Source organism: Artemia sp. Qi Xiang Cuo, chromosome 12 (genome assembly GCF_049724085.1).
Source record: "Artemia sp. Qi Xiang Cuo chromosome 12, ASM4972408v1, whole genome shotgun sequence".
NCBI classification, from domain to species: Eukaryota; Metazoa; Arthropoda; class Branchiopoda; order Anostraca; family Artemiidae; genus Artemia; species Artemia sp. Qi Xiang Cuo.
The window spans coordinates 55,914,715-55,937,082 of NC_142805.1; the positions used below are offsets into that span (position 1 = coordinate 55,914,715).

The window sequence follows — 22,368 nt, forward strand, 5'->3', positions numbered from 1 at the left end:
TTTGTGTGTGTGTGTGTCTGTTTTGGCGTGTGTGTGTTTTTGGTTGTTTGTGTGTGATTGTGTTTGGGTGTGTGTGTTTATTTTTTTTGGCGTTGGTGTAAGTTTTTGTGTGTGTGTGTATTTTTTTTTGTGTCTATGCTTTAACTTTATTATATTATTTTTGTGTGTTTTTGTTTCAGTTTGTGTGTGTGTGTGTGTGTGTGTGTGTGTGTGTGTGTATGTTTTTGTTTATGTAAGTTTGTGTGTGTGTGTGTGTGTGTGTGTGTGTGTGTGTGTGTGTTGTGTGTGTGTGTGTGTGTGTGTGTTTGTGTGTGTGTGTGTGTGTTTGTGTGTGTGTGTGTGTTTGTGTTAGTTTGTGTGTGTGTGTGTGTTTTAGTTTTTGTGTTTTTTAGTTTTGTCGTGTGTTTGTTAGTTTTAGTGTGTTTTTGTGTTAGTTTTGTGTTTGTGTGTGTGTAATTTTTTGTGCGTGTGTTTGTTTGTGTTTTTTTTTTATTGTGTAATATTTTTTGTTTGTGTGTGTGTATGTGTAAGTTTTTGTGTGTGTGTTAGTTTTTGCGTGTGTGTGTGTGAGTTTTTTTGTGTTCATGTTTAAGTTTTTGTGTATGTGTGTGTGTGTGTGTGTAAGTTTGTGTTTGTTTGTAAGTTGTTGCGTGTGTGTGTGTGAGTGTTCGTGTGTGTGTGTGTGTTTAAGTTTTGTGTGTGTGTGTGTGTGTAAGTTTTTGTGTGCATTTAATTTTTTTTGTGCCTTTTTTTTTTCGTGTGCATGTGTAAGTTTTTGTGTGTGTTTGTGTGTGTGTGTGTGTGTAATTTTTTGTGTGTGTGTGTGTCTGTGTGTGTTTTTGCGTGTGTGTGTAAGTTTTCGTGTGTGTGTGTGTGTGTGTAAGTTTTCGTGTGCATGTGTAAGTTTTTGTATGCTTCCCAAATCCTAATTTTCTAAAAGGACACACCTTTGAAAGGCTATGAAATCTAGCTTAGAAAGGTCAAAAATAGCAAATTAACCATCCCAAATCATAGGTTTCAGTCAACACACACCTACGAATGGCTATGAAATCCTGCTCAGAAAAGTCAAAAAATATCAGCCCACACACCCCCAAATCATAGGTTTCAGACATCACACACCTACGAAAGACTAAGAAATCCGGTTATGAAAAGTCAGAAATAGCAAATTACATATCTACACATCAGGACCGGTGGAGGGCCTTTGGGACCCCGTTGGTCCTTTGGGAGCTCGATGTGCCTTTGGGGGGCCCGGGGATGGCATTTGGGGGTCTGGGTGGGCCTTTGGGGCGCCGGTGGCCCTTTGGGAGCTTGGGGGCCTTTGAGTGTCCGGGGGACAGTTGGGAGCCTGGGGGACATTTGGGGCCTGGGGATGGCCTTTGGGGGTCTGGGTGGGCCTTTGGGGGACCGGTGGAGGGCCTTTGGGAGTTTGGGGGGCTTTGAGGACCGGGGGCTTCCTTCGGGGTTGGGGTTTGGGGTTGGGACCCCTTTGGTGGGGGGTTGGGCGTTTGGGGCTCTTTGGGGTTGTGGTAGGGGACCTCACAACACAGTTCAATGGAACTTGTGTATTATAACGACCACACTCAAAAATCATCTTTTAAATCATCTTTTAAATCAACGTCTCTAACGGTTTCGCCGAAATAATTCCATAAGCTGTCTAAAACCGTTTCGCCCAAATAATCCCTAAAAGTAATTTCATCGTGTTCCTTTTGTTTGGCATCTCAGTACTTTCACATTTCAAATTTCTAGGAAACCCTTTCCTACGTTAATCTCTTCATCTCATAAATTTTCATAGCTAAACTATTATGGTTTCGTTAGAATATCAATTTATCTCTCCGACTTAAAGCTCCGTGAAGCCGTATTTAAAAATAGAATTTCTATCTCTTTAGACTCCCGCATAATTCCAAGATAACAAGTGATGTCATTTATGATTCCTGACACTAAAGATCAATGAAGCCCTATTCAAAAATAGAATATTAATTTTTCTCTCTGTCCTAAAGAATGTTTATCCCTCAGACCTAAGATTAAAGAAGCCTTAATGTTTCTTAATTCCCTCTTCGTGAATCAACAATTTCCCCTAGCGATTATGTAAATCAAGTTCACAGGTCAGGCCTAAAGATTAAAGAAACCTTAATGTTTCTTAAGTCTCCCCTTCGTGAATCAATAATTTCCATAGCGATTATGTAAATCAATATCTCAGTTTAGGCAAACCAAACAATACTGCAACCATGTTTGTTCCTTAATTCCACCCTTCGTGAATCAATAATTTCCCCTAGCGATTATGTAAATCCACGGACATTCACTTCCCCCTCGAGTCCCAGATCAATAACATTGTTCCCGTTAGAATTCAATGCGCATGTGCAACCCTTGCACCGGAGTTATTACACATAGAAACATCAAATAAATCGACCTTGGAAAAAGAGGTCATTGACCCCATTACGTAATCTTTCTCCCTAGGGAGGCTATGCCCTTATTTGGTGTACTGATCGGAGATACGTTCTTTTGATAACCGAATTTTGTACTGATCGGAGTAGCGCCCCCCTCTCTACTCATATAAGGTTTTTATAGAACGCGTTGTCGTAGAAACTGCAAAAAGGGCTCATTCGATTAGAAATTGAAATGGCTAGTGCGCTTTTTAATAGTCAAAAGTAATTGGAATGCAACTAACACCCCTTCCACGCTCACCATTTCCCCAAACACATCCAATCAAAATTTTTAGATAGCCTTTTTGTTCCACGAAGTTAAAGTTCAGGATATTATACCTTTGAGCAGGACACTCCGCCCACAGTCTTCAGGGCAAGGGTTATAAGTTATGTCCTGGGGTATATAAGTTTTTATTGAAATCTTTGTCGTAGAAACTTGAAAAAGGGCTCATTCGATTGGAAACTCAAATGTCTAGTGTCCTTATCAATATTTAAAAATGATTTGAGGGTAACTAGCCCCCCTTTCTTGCCCACCTTTTCCCATCACACATCCAATCAAAATTTTTAGATAGCCATTTTGTTCAGTGTTGTGGATTTCCAGATAGAAACTATGTTTTTGAGCCCACAGCCCTCAGGGCAAGGGTTGTAAGTTATGCCCTGGGGGCATATAAGGTTTTTATTGAACGCGCCGTCGTAGAAACTTCAAAAAGGGCTCATTCGATTGGAAATTGAAATAGCTAGTGCCCTTTTTAATAGTAGAAAGTGATTGGAAGACAACTAACACCCCTTCCAAGCCCACCATTTCCCCAAACATATTCAACCAAATTTTTAGATAGCCATTTTGTTCCACGCAGTTTAAAGTTCAGGAAATTATACCTTTGAGCAGGACACTCTCCCCACAGTCTTCAGGGCAAGGGTTATACGTTATACCCTGGTGGCATACAAGGTTTTTGTTGAAATCTTTGTCGTAGAAACTTGAAAAAGGGCTCATTCGATGGGAAATTCAAAAGGCTAGTGCCCTTTTTAAAAGTCGAAAGTGATTTAAGGGCAACTACCCCCCCCCCCCCTCTCACGCCCACCTTTTCCCCAAACACATCCAATTAGAATTTCTAGATAGCCATTTTGTTCAACGCAGTTGAAAGTCTCGGAAATTAGGTCTTTAAGGATGACAACCCATCCCCCCCACAACCCTCAGGGTTGTGGGTTGTAATTTATGCCCTGGGAGCATGTAAGGTTTTTATAGAAATTGATGTTTAAAAACATCAAAAGGGCTCATTCAATTGAAAATTGAAAGGGCTAGTGCCCTTTTAATAGTCAAAAGTGATTGAAGGGCAACTAATCCCCCTTTCACGCCCACCATTTCCCCAATCAAAATTTTGAGATATCAATTTTGTTCAACATAGTCGAAAGTTCTGGAAATTAGGTCTTTTAGGATGATAACCCCATCAGAGCCCTCAGTGCAAGGGTTGTAAGTTATGCCCTGGGGGTATATGTCGTCTCTGTGTGTGTGTCGTCTCTCTGTGTATGTCGTCTCTGTGTGTTTGTAGTACACACAGAGACGACACACACACACACACAGAAAAAACACACAGAGACGACACACACACACACACGACACACACAAAGAGACAACACACAAACAGAGACGACACACACACACAGGCAACACACACTCAGAGACAACACACACGCAGAGACGAAATACACGCAGAGACATCACACACATACTGACGACACACACACCGAGACTACACACACACAGAAACCCACACACAGAGACGACACACAAACAGAGACCACGCACACACAGAGGCGATATACACACAGTGACGACAAACACAAAGAAACGACTCACAGACAGAGACGACACACACAGAGACGACACACACACACACAGACGACACACACACACAGAAACGACACACATACAGAGACGACACAAACACAGAGACGACACACACACAGAGGCGAGACACACACAGAGAGGGCACAGACACAGAGACAACACACACACAGATACGACAGACACACAGAGACTACACACGCGGAGACGACACACACGCAGAGATGACAAACACACAGAGACGACACACGCAGAGACGACATGCACACAGAGACGACACACACATAGACTCCTTGTGTGTGTTGTCTCTGTTTTTGTGACGTCTCTGTGTGCATGTCGTCTCTGTGTGTGTCGTCTCTGTGTTTGTGTGTCGTCTCTGTGTTTGTGTGTCGTCTCTGTGTTTGTGTCGTCTCTCTGTTTGTGACGTCTCTGTGTGTATGTCGTCTCTCTCTGTATGTAGTATTTATTAGGCTTATAAATTTTGCTTCGATTGACTATTAATTCTGTCCGAAAATTCGCATTATAAACCTAGTTAAAATTTAATATTTTCTTTTGTGCTAACATCCATTATTCTTGTAGTAAGTATTTTCAGGTTACTTTCAGGTTAAATTTTTCATAGTTGAGACTGAAAAAAAACTGCGAAAAAAACTATGTATTAATCGTCACCATCGAGGTTCCAGCACGTTTTTCTTCTTAGTACTGCATAAGAAACATGTTTCCATGTACTAGATTTTAGACTCAAATTTTGTGTACAGCTTTTTGTTTGACATTAAATCAGTCAAAAGGCACCTCACACTGTCCGTAAACAATTCCTCTAAAAAAAAGGAAATATTCCTCTGTGTTTCTAAGTGCTCTTTTTGTAGAACCACACTTGACCAATGTTATTACCGTCAATTACTTATTAGACTTCATGGGGTCTTACAAAGCAGTAAAATAGCTTTCTTACAAGCAGTAAAATAGCCACTTCTCCCATACCCATTGCCCTAACGCAAAATTTAGCACCTTATTACAATGAAATTATTATCGTTTTAAAATATGATAGAAATTATAAAATGCAGTCCTTCCTTTTAGACTTTTAGACACTAGGAGATCTTCAATCTCTTCACAATTCATTTCACTTATTAAATCAAACTCATGTTCTTCACAGGATCAAGAACCACTTTGTTGACTTGCACTGCTTCTTGTATTTCTGCGCATTGACCTTCCAAACTTTCTAAATCCTCCGGCCATTTTGATCAAAATAGTTAAAAGTCAAATAACTATAGCTCCGGGGATGACATGAACCCCGACAGCTTCTGGAGCAAGGATTTTAAATCATGCAATTTGCCCATCTTTTACACAGCCTATATGATTTACTATTGGAAAAGGAGTGGATGATTGATCCTGGACGTGTCCAAGTCTAAACTTTGGGCTAATTTAAGCCAATTTTTAATATTGGCATCTTTCATTGAATGTATATATACTATTGCCATAGGAAATTTCCTTTGTATGTATTTTTTTTACTCCACTTTATTCTCATGTGGGTCAAAAATAAATTATGTGTTATTATTGTAGGGCAGAGACGCAGAAACGTGGCATCAGATTACCTACAAGGAGAGACAGCTCATAATGATTACAAGAAGAATAGGTTCGTAAGAAAATAGACTTACATTTGTAGTGGTTTCCCGTCTGTGATTCGTCTAATAGGAAGTTTCATTCATTTAATTGCTAAAGAGCCGGTCAGACGAAATGCACAGAAACGGAAAAACAATCTTAGCACATATTCTTTTGTATGGACCGGAGAAATTAACGTTGTTTAATCCCATCCATTACAAAATTCGAGGCCCCCTATTCTCCTCCCCCCCCCTGGTAAAATTCAATCACCTAAAAATGCTTAACTGATCTAACCTGCAAGAAGAGTACTTGAGAATACAAGGATGGTATGTACTATACCACAGATGAACATAGGTCCAGTTCGTAAAGGTGAGTGGGTATACAAGGCCAAATCCAGGGTGGAGGGGAGGCTGACCCCCCCCCCTCTTCCGAAATTTTTATCCGCCTTGTAAATAGCGTAACAAAAATGAACATAAACCAATTTTTGATGACTTTTTTAGTTGTTTTTTTTTTGTCATAAAAACAATATTAGCGTATACTCTTTTGTATAGACAGGGGGAATTAACGTTGCACCCTCCCATCCATTACAAAATTCCATGTCCCCTATTCCCCTCCTCCCCCCTGAAACACTTCAATCACCTAAAAATGCTTCGCAAAAGATAGAATTTTTTACTTTTAATGAAACCTATTTACTGTACAATCTCTATAGTGAAAAATATTTCCTTGCTTTTAGACTCTAGATACCCATAGTGTAACGTCCGCTGGTTGTTAGCACGGCTAGGAGTTACGAATAATTACCAGTTATCTTACGAACACATACAGCAACTTGCGTTAAGGTTATTAGCAAATTACCCTTTGAATCCATATCGAAATCTCCAAAACTCTATGCTTGATCTTACTTCCGTCGTTAGTGCACTGACAAGGATAGTCTGAAACTACCCTTTTGTATTATTGTGACTCATATCCCCCTACCCCTAGTAGAAAAAACCTGATACCTTTCCAAGGACTAATTTTCATCTACTATGTTAAATAACTAAGAAATTACCTATCCAAACCATTTAGAAATTACCTATCCAACCATGCATTTTTTTTTTTAGAGCCCCGCCACAGGGGGAATAATTAGAGTGGAAAATTACATAAAAAAAAATGGAAATCAGATTATTGAGAAGTGAATCTCGATTTATTACACTACTTATACATCGGAAAACAAATGCAAACGCACACAAAGTAGATTAAGAAAAAAACAGAAAAGAAGAAAGTAAATATACATTCATATTTTAAAAGCTATAGGACACATCAAGCTTTTAAGCTTTCAAAAAGTTCGTATTTTTTCAGCAAGTTCAACAATATTTAAAAATTATCACAATATCATCAAAGTATATTTCCAACATTTCCTTGAACCCGACTTATTTAAAATGTCAACTTGTCTTGAATTAAGCCACATAAAAGATAAGAAGCAAAATAGAACAATACAGTGAACAAGAATTTTTAAAGTGTAAAAAAAAGAATTTCAGAGAGAGTTCCTTATCTCGAAAACATCTATTACGTATCAAACAATAAATCGACAATATTTACAGGAGAAACCTCTTTAAACACTGAAAAAAGAACAGCCCGCTTGCTTTTACGGAGGGACCACTCATACGTAAAGTTTATAGCACAGGCATTGACCACTATAACGATGCTAAGATGTAATAGAAAACGGAATTTTGGAATAGAGATTATCAGAGCAGGAAATTCTTAGGATTCTATTAATGTACCAAACATAATGATTAGAACAATGGACCCACCTTAGGTTTATGTTTATAAAAAAACTGAGTTTTATAAGAATTTTCTTTAGTTTGAGAAACTGTTAAGAAATTTTGAGGCAGTACTAGTTTTTGTCAGTGTTGCCACATTGAATCGAGGAATTAATTGAGCAGAGCTAATTAGCCAAATTTGACAACGAATCCCGTCCGTAAAGTAGTTCGAACATTAACCATCTCTTGATATTCAGATATAACTCCAACTTCAAAGGAAAACTACAACTTCTTAAGCTATTTCGGGTCATGTGTTTCTAGCTGATCACCCCCCCCCCCCCTAAGTTCCTCTTTTTTAATTTGGTGCCCACTTCTAACAAAAACTGCGTAACTGCAAACAGAGAACTATTTATTAGAAACTGGCCTTTTTATTTTTCCTGCTTCTTTAAGACATATAAGGTGCGTAAGTTTCCAGTTAACCAAGTCGAATAGTCAGATTACATTTTCACTGTCCTCTGTGCTAAAACGGTACTTATTATAAAAGACTGTATTTATTGAAGATATATTGAAGATGAACAAGAAATAAAGAAAAATGTTTATTGGATTAGAGAATGCGGTTTAGCTAGAGATTTCCTCAAAGCTTATTGCAAGCGTTGATCACTAAGTTAGTGATTGACTTTTATTTTTAAAACAAAATAATTTATGTAATATAATGTACTTAAAACTCGAAAATAATGTATTTTGTAGGTCACGACACTACAAATGAAACAATGCACTTCATCTTCCTCACTAACGTGGTCGTGATTCTATCACGGGTACCGACAGTGTTGTCAGGTGAGGTACAGCTTTTTTTTTAGGTTGTCACAGATTTTTCAAAATATGGCTATTTATGTGGCAATTGTGTAGATATAAGTCACCAGTAAAAAAAAAAAAAAAAAAAAAAAAAAACCTAAGATCTTTCATTTCAAAGGTAGAGAATTTAAATATCCCTATGTAATCCATAGAACATCACAAAATAAAATTTAAATAAATCTGCTACAATTAACAAAACTTGGATTGCATTTCACTACAAGAATGGCTGAACCAGTGTTCTGGGAATAATGCACTCGAACAAAACACTAACTAAGCTATTAAATAATTTCTTAGACCGTACTTAATTTTCTTGTAAATAAAATAAAAATAGGTATATGTATAAGTATTGGGTAAAACTATAAATCAAAACAGTGAAAATAAAGCGAGATATTCCCAAATATTTCAGCTTCACATCCAGAAATCATTATAAATAGAAAGGAGGAAAACTAGACAAAATTAGGTCAATTAGGTCATTAGGTTAAAAAAATTAGGTTAAAAATTAGGTCAATTATACGAAAAAATAACATGAAAAAAGCTAAACATGAAAAAAGCTAAATACACATGCAAGGGAAAGGCTGAAGAACTTGGGTCCAAAAAGTATGGTCATCAGGGGCGTAGCATCAGCATTTTTATTTCCGGGGCAAGAGGGGTCCAAAACCGGATAGCCAAGGGGCATGGGCTATATAATCACTTTTTTCTGCAAATTATTGGCGGGGCAACTGCCCCCCTTGCCCCTTCGAAACAACACCCCAGATGATTATTGAAATTAATTTTTAGATATGATCTTTTTCATTATTTTTTACTCTCTTGTGTTTTAGCAGTTTGGTCTTCTCTTTTTATCCCGTTTCCTATCGTCATGACCTAAGTTTTACCCAAATCTTATATATAAAGTTTTTCTTTTTACTGATTAAGATAACGAGTTAAACACGTAGTACTCTAAACACTTTGCACTTAAGCACTCACAACAAAGAATTACGAACTAACCACTCGGGACCTTTTTACTAGTGTGCAACAGAAGCTCACAATTGAGCTCACAAACTTAGCTCACAATTGATGTTGATAAAAATTCTCAAGGCTTCTGAGTTGTATCTTGGTCTGCCATTTCCCCGTTTAAGTTTATCACAGAAAATACCACAACTGCTGCCTCTTATCTGAGCCTTGTAGAAGAACTAAAGCCGTGTTCACACTTTCTCTCGGTCAGAGGCGCTCAAATTGGTAAGGGTCTTTTTGATTCGCAAAGCAGTTAGCCGTGCGGCAGCATTGGCGTACCAACATTCCTTCATGATCTGGGAAACGTTACGTAGAGGCTATAATGAATATAATAGAATTAATTCACATTAATAATTTGTATTATTAACAGCACAATTTTTGTTACAAAAATAAAAAGAGAAGACAAAGCATTATAGCTGAACTCAAAATCGGTAGACGATACGACACTAATAGACTTCATCCTTGTAATTTTTTCACTTTTAAGTTTTGGAAACTATTAGGGAAAATTACTAATTCTTTAGATCTTTGGAGATTAATATATTTGAGATTCAAATAGATCTAGGTTTGTGATTTTTTTTTTTTTTTTTTTTTTTTTTTTTTTTTTTTTTTTTTACTAAAAGCTTATTCTCTTAGCTAAATTGTTCTTGGCAAATAAATTGCATGACTAACTTGGATCAGAAGTTTTTTGTTTTTTTTTAATATCAACGACATTTTGTTCTTTAGGGCAACTAGTGTTTGATGAGTATACACAAGCAGCAACTGATTTGCGACAAATGATAAAAATGCTCCAATAATCTTTGGTTAATCTTGGATATTAATTAGTAACTATTTTAATAAAATACATTGAACCCCTTAACCTCTCCAAAGAAAACTTCAGCTTTAATTGCAAAGTTACCATAAATTTATTGTTGCAATCCAGCAGCCAGGGTTGCAGCAATCATTTCTTCATCCCTGAAGCAAGAAACCCTAGCCTCTCTGGTAGACTTTAGAAGAAAAAAAATCATCAACTGCTAAAAAATATAATCAACCATATTCCATTTCAGCACCACCAGGTACATTAATTCTTAAAATCCTTACGTTTCAAGACCATACTTGAGCACTGTCATCACTGTAGCTCCCAATATTCTAATCTCAGTTCACAAACTTATCTTCCTATTCTTCCAAACTTGTTTTAACTGTGAAAAATCATTCTGGGCCTTGACTAGTCTACTTTTTGAATCTTCCCTCCATCCACAAACTTTAGTAATAATACTACCCAGGTAAGAAAAGCTACCCACTAGGTCAATCTTCTCCTTACCCAACATCACCTCTTCATTCATTTGTTTCTAGTCTAAGTGATTTAGTCTTTTTAAAACCAATTTTCAAACCTATTTTTACACCCTTGAACTTTTCACGGTCAACTCAATTCCCAAAACACAGAGTAAAACGAAGCTCCGACCCTCGCCAACAACAGGCCACTCAGGAGAAGACTAACATTGTTGACGTCTGGTTCTCTCTGCGCTGGTGACGCTGCCAAGTAAGAGCTTTAAGTTAAGTAAGTCAAAAGTAGTGCCAAAAGGCCATTCAGTTTACTCCTATTCCGAACGTGACCTTTCAAAATAGCAAGCAGCGTGAGTATACAATGTATCCCTGTTTTTGGCAATGTTGACATCAGAGGCAACGAGAAACACGGCATCTAGTCGAATTGAACATAAAGACCGGACCTGAAACGAGTAATCCAAACACTCTACGTCACCCACTTGTCAATAGAAAGAGCATTATATGGTATAAGCCAAGGGTCCAGCAATACAAAATGAAACATATTAAGAAAACAATTCTTATTTCATAATATGCAGAAAAATCCTAGTTACCACATTTTACAATGGGAGAACCTTTATCTTCACTTCTTTCACTGTTGTAAAATTTTTTTTTAACAAAATTCTGAAAAATAAACATGGATTCGACTGCATTTTTCAGTTTTGATTAATCTATATATGTAGTTAAACACCATCAGTGCCATCTAATAATTTTTCACAAATATATATTAATAGAGAAATATGGTCAAATTAGGTTAAGTTAGGTTAGATTTGTTAGACAGCAGTTGGGTGTTCATTTATAAACAATTTTCAAGACTTTGAGAATAGACATAAATATTGAAAATGTGATATAAAAACTGGAAATACAAGAAAAATACTGCAGATAAAATTTCTCCCCCTGTAAAGTTTTTAATCTCGGATTATTCTGAATATTATGAAACAATAATTGTTTTCTTAACTTTCTTCATTATGTATTGCTGGAACCCTACCATTATATTTTCTGTAATATAAACTGGGCTTTGTTATATTTCCTTTGCATATAATACTAGGTCTCAAGAAGAAATTTTCAGAAGACTTTTTATTTGAAGGAGAATATATTTCAAGTATCTCAGTTCAGTATTGCATCATTGTCAGTATTTCAGCATAGTCAGAATTTCAACATGTCATTTAAGAACATGAAGGCAAGTTTTTTTTTTTTTTTTTTTTGATTTACAAATTCGGCAGCTAATTAAGATAAAAAAATAAGCATTTAATCGAAAAAAAAAAGTGGGGAAACCTTTGTTGATATTCAAAACACTTTGAAACACAATCTAAGCACTGCGCAAGCAAATCATTAAACCAAAGTTGCACCGCAACTCTTGTATAGCTAAAACTCATTGGTTGTACAATGAGTATCAAACTGATTTATTCGAAGCGCCAGCTTGCTGACTTCCTGGCAAATTCTGATGTTCTGATTCACAGAAATTTGAAGGTTGGGTATCAAGGTACATAGGATATATGCATGACGATTATTGTTGGAGCATTAAGCAAGAATGTCCAAAGATAAAAGATTCCAAGAAAAAACTATAAATGAAAATGTTTGCCATATAAAGACATAAATTCACAAAAATGTAAGAAGTAGGGAAAATATACTTTTGTAACTCGTGGAGAGGCAATTTTTTCGTTTTGGATTTTTAAAGTGAAAAAACAAAAATGTTTTTCAATATAAAATATTTTTTTTAGAATCAACGAGGGGCCAACAAAACAAGTGTGCAATAGTCCCTTTACCCTAATTGACGTCCCTGTAGCCTCAACATGTATGTTCACTGTTTGATGGAAAAACAGAAAACATATATATAGTTATAACCACAACTTAGCTTGGAGCAATTATATATGGCATTCGTAAGAGTAAACTACAATTTGTGAACAGTGTAGCTCTTTATTTTCCTTGATGAACATATTTTATATGACTTTTGAGACAAAGAGAAGCTATTCTGTATCTTTAAAGTTGACACTATCGATGTCAACTGCGGAGATTTCTAGATTCAGAGGCCAGAAATAAATAAAAAACATGTTAAAGGTCTAAGTCTGTGAATAGCTCATTTCCCGAAAGACTATCCATCAAATTCCTAGCAACCCCCCCCACCCGAATCAAAAGTTCTTTCAACGCAAATTTCAAATGGTCACTTCCAGAATAAATACTTATTCTAAAAATCATAAAACGACCTGGCCTTATATTTAAAAACAAGAAGTGAAACCAAATACTCACCTCGCATGACTGCCATCTATTAGGAATGGAGGGCCGTTGCTTGTCAATACAAACAACTTTTCTCATTTCTTCAATCGTTGGATCGGACGGCACAAGGTCGTAAAAAGGTAATTGAAATTCTTCGTAAATACCTAGAAAAATGTTATTTTGATTGAAATAAAGTTTAACGAACTTCAGTAGTCCCAGCAATGTTTGCCATTTCTAACCACCGCTAATGAGTAAGAGAAATATAGTGCAAAATTACCAAAAGAAAAGGCCAAAATGGTGCAATTTTTCGGAACTTTTTTAAAATTAATTACTATAAATGAACAAATGAAACAGCAAAATAGAATCATATAAATATTGAAACCAAGCTCGACGTTGTGATATTTTAAAGGGTGTTGAAAATAGCTAAAAATCAGTTAAGTGTGGCAGATTGCCAAAATACTGCAAAATTGCCGAAAGCTTCCTGAAATAATACAAAATTGCCATAATAGTACTTTTTGGTTGGCAAATTCAGCAGGGACCAAACCAGATGTTCTCAGTTGGTGTAAGAAGAAATGAATTAAAGAAAGTAGGGACTTCAACACAGGGAATGAAGCTCTGGGTAGTGGTACAGAGGAGCTGGGCATATAGCTGTATTAGTCTCTGGCGGTTTGCCACGGAGACCAATTGTGCAAAGCAGCAGCACATCCAATTTTTTGGCGTTCTCCTTTGGAAAAGAAAACTGACTTGGAAAAGGAAAGTTGGAAATGTAAAAGGAAACTTTAACTGGCTTGAAAAAGAAAGGCCTTTTCCTTTATATTTTTACCCTGTGATTACCAAATCAGTTTTTTTTTTTTTTTTTTTTCTCGAAGTAAAATTTGTCTGATCACCTTTTAAATTACCCCAGCCTCATACTTATTCATTAATAAAACCTGTGTAGTGCTTGTACCAGATTAGAATACTATTACCAATAATTTAAGTACCATGTAAAAGCTATAAGTAAAATACTATCGCGGAATTAGGGATTACCCATAAATTAAAACCCCTTTTTCCTTCATGTTTTACGGTTATTATATTTTTCTCTGATACATCCATATATTTTGTACTGTCCTTCTGTGTGGCTTGGTATTTTCCCCTCATTACTTTAGCCAATCGTGTACTGAAGAATAATGCCATTAGATCATTCTGTGGAATAGGGAGCCAAGCTGCGGTCAGGTCAATGTATAGTATAATTAATATAATGCCTCCAGCTGGATTGCGTGATTTTTATACACAGGTTTTTATCTACAAGTATTGTTATGGGTGCCTTCCACACTGTTTTACGGGAATATTTCGGGAAAGGTCCAATGTTCATTGTCACGGAACTCGGACAAGTGGAGATATTGAGGTTCCTCGCTTAGTTTCTAGTAGGACTACTTTTTCAGTTACTTATAGAGGGGCTAAGCTGTGGGTTAAGTTTTTCCGAAGTACCTAGGAATTACCCATTAGTCAATTTAAATTTGAGCTACGTGTGGGGTTGCTTGGTAAGTATACCTTCGAAACAGATTGAGATTGATGAAATGAAATTTGACAATAATTATTTATTGTTTTATTTGCTTCGGGATCATAATATTATGTTGTTTTATTGTGTATGATTTATTTATTTAGGTTTTTTTTTTGGGTATACGGTTTTTTTTTTTTTTTTTTTTTTCCTTCTATTTTTTTTCTTTTTTGTCAGTAGTACACCCTCGCAAGCGACACTTTTGGTGTGCTACCGATTGATTTTGTCTCTGTTTTTTTTTTGGATGATAAATTGCTATTACTACTATTAAAAAAAATAACACCTTTATCAATGAGTTTTAACGTCACTATGTTTTTATACAAAAATAAATAAACTAATCTTGCTAATAATAAAGGTATACCTCCAACATTACAACGTCTGGCAATTTCCCACAAAACAAGACCAAATGCATAGACATCAGCACGTTTGAAACCATCAAAATGACTCATATTCATTGACTCATCTAATACCTAATAAATAAAATATTTAAACATTAAAACTTCAACAGGCAAAAAGAATAGCTTTCCAAACTTTCATCGTTAAGAAAACAAAACCTTCTAGACATAAAATTATTCCGGTGATTTGTGAACTTCAATGTTTATTCTGTTTTATTATATTTCACTTCGATGAAGTTGTGCTTAAATAAAATTTCCTTTTCTTATTTAGTGATCGTTCAACCCGTTACCAAAAGAGTCACAATCATTGACTCATCTAGCACCTGAAAAACAAGTACTTACTCATTGCAACTGCAAAAGGCTGGAAAAACTTTTTTTTACTTCACCATTAGGAAACAAATAAATAAAATCATTGCAAAATTACTATACTCATGTACTCTTCTAGTACTTAAAACACCAAAATAATTATGCAATACAATATTAAAAGGCTGAATAAGCTTTCCTCACTTTCATTGTTAGAAAGCAAACAAATGCCTTCGAAACTTCACAAATTGATCAAGTGACTTTACGAAGTTTTAGTTTTTTCATTTATGATTTCGAGTTTAGTTGTCTTTTGGACTTTTATTTTCTTCTGTAACTATCCTTCGAAGCGTTACAAAATAATCCTGCTCATAGACTCCTCTAATACTTTAAACACTGAAATAATTATGTAATGAAAACTTACAAGGCTGAAAAAGCTTTCTTCTCTTTCATTGTTAGAAAGCAAACAAATGCCTTCGAAACTTCACAAATTGGTCAAGTAATTTTACGAAGTTTTAGCTTTTTCATTTATGATTTCGAGTTTAGTTGTCTTTTGGACTTTTTTTTTTCTTTAGCTATCCTTCGAACCGTTACAAAATAACCCTGCTAATAGACTCCTCTAATATTTAAAACACTGAAATAATTACGTAATGCAAACTTACAAGGCTGAAAAAGCTTTCCTCTCTTTCATTGTTAGAAAGCAAACAAATGCCTTCGAAACTTCACAAATTGATCAAGTAATTTTACGAAGTTTTAGTTTTTTCATTTATGATTTCGAGTTTAGTTGTCTTTTGGACTTTTATTTTCTTCTTTAACTATCCTTCGAACCGTTACAAAATAATCCTGCTCATAGCCTCCTCTAATAAAGCTTTCTTCTCTTTCATTGTTAGAAAGCAAACAAATGCCTTCGAAACTTCACAAATTGATCAAGTAATTTTACGAAGTTTTAGTTTTTTCATTTATGATTTCGAGTTTAGTTGTCTTTTGGACTTTTTTTTTTCTTTAGCTATCCTTCAAACCGTTACAAAATAACCCTGCTAATAGACTCCTCTAATATTTAAAACACTGAAATAATTACGTAATGCAAACTTACAAGGCTGAAAAAGCTTTCCTCTCTTTCATTGTTAGAAAGCAAACAAATGCCTTCGAAACTTCACAAATTGATCAAGTAATTTTACGAAGTTTTAGTTTTTTCATTTATGATTTCGAGTGTAGGTATCTTTTGGACTTTTATTTTCTTCTTTAGCTATCCTTCGAACCGTTACAAAATAATCCTGCTCATAGACTCCTCTAATACTTTAAACACTGAAATAATTATGTAATGCAAACTTACAAGGCTGAAAAGCTTTCCTCACTTTCATTATTAGAAAGGAAATAAATGCCTTCAGAACTTAATTTTGAGGAAATGGGGGTTATACTTAAGTTTTTTGGGGGACTAAGATTAAAAAAAAGGTATTCGAGGAAAACTATATGTTTCTTGATAATACTACACTATTTTTCTGTTCTGTAATAATTCGTCCTTAATAATGTATTTCGTATTGGCTACGATAATCTACCTGGTTTGATATTTTTTTTTTTTTTTGCCTTTTGGAATCTAGAAACGCATTTATGCTTGGAAAACAGAAATCTTGAAAACACTTTTAAAAGTTTAAAAAAATCAGCAGATTCATTAATTTCAGACATTATCCATTCACTGACCCTGAATTATGATATTTCTCGGACTCTTTCCTAGAGTGATCTAAACTTTCTTTTAAAAAAGACAATTTCTCCATTTTCACATGTTTCCGACACCTTGATGATGATGATGATGATTTTTTATTACGTGAGTAAACCAATAAATGGTATTTCAAAAACTGCAGAAAAATACTTAAGAGAACTACTAAAATACAAAAATTAACTAAAAATAAAAAAGAAAGAAAAAACTACTAAAGGAAACTACTAAAATACATAGGAAAAATACACACTAACACCAACTATATATCATAAGTCCAACGACTGGCCGTGGATTTCTGACACCTTTGAAACAAATTTTTCAGTCTAAGAAACCGATCAAAGAAAATTTCTGAAATGTAATTCAGTTGAATAAAGCTGAATGTCAACTATCATATGATAACAAAACTGTCCTTTAATTAACCCCGTAGATCTGCAGAAAAATAATATTAAAAAAAACTTACACAGGGAGCATACACCTTAACAGGGGCAACCAAGCTAGCATTAGTTTTGTTTGAGTATGCTTGTATGAGTACTAGTATGAGTATTAGTTTTTGAATTAGAACTGAGGATGACGAACATCTCCTCTGTCAATTATTGTTAAGACAAAACAATATTATCCAGACAATTTACAAACAATATTGTTAAGACTGTATTGTTAAGACAAAGCAATATTATTCAAGTAGTTGATAAACAATATTGTTAAGACTGCATTGTTTTAATATTATTCAGACAATTGAAAAACAATATTGTTAAGAAAAAACAATATTATCCAGACAACTGATAAACAATATTGTTAAGACTACATTGCAAAGACAAAACAATGTTATTTAGACAATTGACAAACAATATTGTTAAGACTCCATTCCTAAGACAAAACAAGTCAAATTTCAGAAAAAACTAGCAGCTTTCGAACAAAACAGTCAATAATCAAATCAAGACTCATGACTGAAGGTGTTGTTCAAGAAAATACTCAATTTTGCTCGTTCTTCAGTAATAAAAATGACGAGATAATTTTTAATTTACAGATGAGTTCAACATGGTATTTGCACAGAGTTTTTACAAGTAAGTCCTACCTCAGGGGCCATGTACCGTTTTGTCCCCACTCTATGGTTGAGAGGAATATCAACTTTGTCCATGCCAGCGTCGTAGCGAACTGCGAGGCCCAGATCACCGATTGCGCAGGAGCCGTTGGATTTCACTAGGATATTCTTTGATTTGAGATCCCTGTGAGCTATTGCAGGTTTTCCTGAAAAGTATTTGAGATTAAATTTAGAAATACTGCTTTCAGTGGGCTAATTCAAATCCTAACTTCACTTTCCTCACAGAAGAAAAATCATAAATTAAAAATGAAGCGCCAAAACACACACAAAAATCAAAAACAAAACATTTCTTACAGATTGACCAGCCATTTGGGAGACCAGTGCCACTCAGAGATATATCGATGGAGATTATCAGAGGCCCATGTAGCTAATAAACCAAATTTATCTCCTTTCCCCAATAAGTACCACTCCAAAATTTACCATAGAATCTATTCAGACTCAAATGGGCTAAACCTGCAGGTTTCCTCCTATCAATTCCCAAAATCTACTGGTATAACACCCTCCTCCCCACTTTGCAGGTACAACAATGTAAGAGATGAAACAATTAACCATTAACTAATTGAATGTAACATGCTGCACAGCTTAAACTTCATAACTTAAACTTGCACAGCTTAAACTACACAGCTTAAACTTGCACAGCTTAAACTTCAAAGTAAACTCTTCAAGTGCTGCAAAAACGACAAAATTCAACCATCAGTAAATAGCCTGGCTGACCTAACCTGCACGAAGGGTACTCAACTCAAAATATCATCCCTGATAATCCAGTTCCTGAAATCAAAAGAGCTACTACAAGGCAATCAAAACCGAGCCTTCTCAAGTCAAAAAACTAGCAACCACCCGCAATAGTCCAACCCATAGAGACGATATATAGAGACGATACGAAAGGGCTGAATAGTCTTGACTGTGAAGCAGATTTGATGCCTAACAGAAGAAGAAGAAAAAACACAGTTTCGTCTCGGTTAAAAAATTACGAAAGCCATGCTTCTTACTGTAAGATCTTTGAGGTTAAACTTCAGCAACTAGATTTTTCAGCAAGAGTAATTCAAGCTCCGACTTCGTTTTCTCGAAAAAGGGGAAAATATACATTTTTTCGTGGTTAGTTTGTTGTATCTTTATTTTGTCCTGAGGACTTTCATCTGTAGTTTTTCTCTTTATATTCTTTTTGCACTGAAGACGTTTAAGCGGAGGTCTCAACCGAAATCTGCTCTAAGATCAAACTATTTCTTTCTCCTTTTTTCTGGAATCCAACATTAGTTCAGAGCAAGGCCGTATACAGAGGAGGAGACATTAATGGGTTTGAACCCCCTTCTTCACCCCCCCCCCCCCAAAAAATGTCTAACTCGTCAAAAAGTAACAAAAATATATAGAAATAAATTTTCTACGCGTTTTGTAAAGTTTTTATTGTACCCCCCTTCCCCAAAAATACCCCCCCCCCAAACAAAAGAATGAATAAATCCTTGGCTCGGTGGCATAAAAAGAAAAATGAAAAGAATCATCATTAAGGCTTTTCTTCCGCCGAATAAACAAAACTGTCAGCTAACTTGAAACTTGAAAACAGACAACAGTTTTGTTGTTGGTAAAAAAAAAACTATGAAAGCCTTGCTTCTCTGTTGCCATACCAAACTCTTACTTTCTTCTTTTTCTTTGGGGAAGAGCTACAAAGCATAATAGCAAAAATTACATAAGCAGTACTAATTATGAAATCTAAGGAATTACAATAGAGATTATAAATTTCGAATATCCAACCTTCAACAGAAGAATAAAACGTCGAGGACTTCAAACACTTTACACCTAAAGTATATTACGAGCGAGGCAGGGAATGAGGGGTTAAACTATCTCATAAAGGGCCAAAAATTAAAAGAAATTGAAATTTATTTGTAATATTCGAAAAATTCCCACTTCTAAAAATTTGTATTGCTTGAGAAAAATGAGTTGGGTGGAACCTAAAATCGTCTGAGAAATAACACATCAAAGAAATGTTGGCACTTTCCCATTATATGGGCCTTTACAAGGAAACCAGTCACGAAAAACCCGTTTTTGACGGGTTAATTCAAGACACCGCTATACAGTAATGCAATGCTTAGCTTGGTTTTCAATGCGTTTACGATATTTAAACTGTTGTTTTTTGGGGTTTAGGGGGAGAAAACGGTACCTAGGTTAGGTTAGGTTACGTATTTAATATATGCAATGCTTTATCCCACCCCCCTAATGTGCAAATATATAGCCCAAATTTGTTTATAAACTATTATATATTCATCCTATTTTATTTCATTAAAATTAACCAAACTTGACTTTTTAGATAGGCCCATATAATGGGAAAGTACCGAAATTTTTGCCGAAAGAAAAGTAAAGCATTAGTAGTTTTAAGACAAAAATAGTCAAGTCCTATGAAATTCAAGAACAGAGCCAACAGGATATGCGCCTAAGTTTAAAAATTTTCGTGTCGAAATTTAAGCGTTGTGATGAAGCCAAAGAAAAAGATATTTGTACAGTAGGAAACAAAGTGAGAAATGTCACAACTCATAAAATTTTAATATTAGAAGAAAAATCTTAAAAAGGAAGAAATATCTATTGATCATTTAAATCTTAGATGCATAACTTGTTAAATCCATTCTTGAGTAAGTGGATAAAATGTGCGCCGACCGGGAATCGAACCCGAGTCGCAAGAATGGGAATCTTGCATGATACCACTACACCATCGGCGCTTGAAGGTTTTCACAATTCAATCGGTAGTTATTAAATCTATAATCCGGGCGTATAGTTTATTGGCCAAGGGCCCAAGGCCAAAAATGCCGTTAGGAAATTTAAAAGGAGGGTCACATTAGCGCCCATAAGCTAAATTTTAGGGGGGGCTTAGCTGGCCTAATCGGCACTTCCAATGCTGTATAATAGAAATCGCAAAACAAAAATATAAAATATAAGGCAGCATCATTCAGCCGGGGGGGGGGGGGCTGAAGCCCCTCTGCCCCCCCCATACGGGCACCCATGGGGAGGGAGGTTATTCATACATGTGATGGTAATAAATTAATGGGTATATGTCTAGAGAAGGACCTAAGAAAAATCTAGAAAAGGAAACATGTTAAGAAAACAGTTCATATTCCATAATATGCAGAATAATTGTAGCTAACACATTTTGCATTTACCCCCCAATGTGCAAACATATACCCCGAATTAAGTAAGTCCAATGCATTCTGCCATCCGTCACTTGTTTTTCTGGTTCTTCTTTCGTCACAGTTAATCCGATTTACAGGTATACGGGTTGAAGCAAGAGAGACGCATTGGGAGAAGAGGCAAGAAATATTTAATTTTGGCTATATATGTACACATTAGGGGGAAGGGGCAAAATACGGCGGGGCTGCAACCAAAATTATGTTAGGTACAATTATTCTGCATATCATGAAGTGTGAATTGCTTTTTTAACATGTTTCCTTCTCGACAGGTCCTTCTGTAGGAATATACTAATTAAAGCACGGTAGATATACGCGTTTCCACATAATTTAGCTAGGAAGAAAGTGAATTAATTCATCAGTTGATGATTTTTTTTTCTTTTTTTTTTTTTTGCTCTCCATGCTAACCGAACACTTTCCTGAAAGGAAACTTTCGCTCTTTCTACATTTATACAATTTTGTGCAATAGGTAATATATAATTACCAGCTATGTCTATAAAACCACAAAAGTAACTACGTCTATCAGTTGCTCTTGTGGTTTCGTAGACGACGTAGTCTAGCTGGTAATTGTACATGTGAGTATTAATTGTATATATATTAAGCAGGCTGTTTTAGTTTTATATCTTTTCATTTACATTGTTTTTAGTTTTAGATTCTAGTTCGTTTTTTTCTCGTCTTTGTTAACATTTCTTTATTTTGTTATGGCTGGCCAGTTCCGCTTTAGATCTTTCAGATAGAACCTGCTAACCAAACAATTTTTTTGTCCCGATTTTAAATTTATATAAACCATTCGACTCTTGAATACATAACTTAATAACACAAAGACAATTTGGACAGCTTCCAGGGTCTTAAAGTTGATATAGCTACCTAACGTTCCTTTTAGGATAGCACTTAAGAGCCCGTCCCCCTAATACTAAGAAATAGCCTACTGCCCTATGAACAGTTGTTTTACACAATTGCTTCCAGATATTCATATTTTATAACTTTTTATTTTTATAAAAAAAATTATAACTTTTTATTTTTATAACTTTTTATTTGGTCAGTTCCACTATAAACTAATAATAAGGTGAGATATACCAGGAAAATGGTCTCCCGGGGGTGCAAAAACGGTTGCTTAGACGAAGAAAACGTTAATTTATACCTATGGATTTTTAGATAGAGCATACTAACCAAACCATTTTTGTCAGGTTTTTTATGTTTATGTAAGCCATT

The 22,368-nt window shown here is 35.4% G+C and overlaps 1 protein-coding gene and 1 non-coding gene across 4 annotated transcripts in view; both read right to left on the reverse strand.

The window, feature by feature from the left end:
- Positions 1 to 7,015: 7,015 nt before the first annotated feature.
- Positions 7,016 to 22,368, reverse strand: part of babo (TGF-beta receptor type-1 babo) — an 84,180-nt gene continuing 68,827 nt past the window's right edge. For all 3 annotated transcript variants that reach the window (XM_089098372.1, XM_089098371.1, XM_089098370.1), the window contains exons 7-10: positions 17,963 to 18,135; positions 14,843 to 14,951; positions 12,978 to 13,108; positions 7,016 to 9,751 (exon numbers count right to left, since the gene is read on the reverse strand). In XM_089098372.1, the coding sequence (XP_088954498.1) occupies positions 9,626 to 9,751; positions 12,978 to 13,108; positions 14,843 to 14,951; positions 17,963 to 18,135 (539 nt within the window). In that variant the 3' untranslated portion in view covers positions 7,016 to 9,625. The remainder of the gene's footprint in view (positions 9,752 to 12,977; positions 13,109 to 14,842; positions 14,952 to 17,962; positions 18,136 to 22,368) is intronic.
- TRNAG-CCC (transfer RNA glycine (anticodon CCC)) lies at positions 20,624 to 20,694 on the reverse strand. Its single transcript has one exon. It is a non-coding gene; the product is annotated as a tRNA-Gly (tRNA).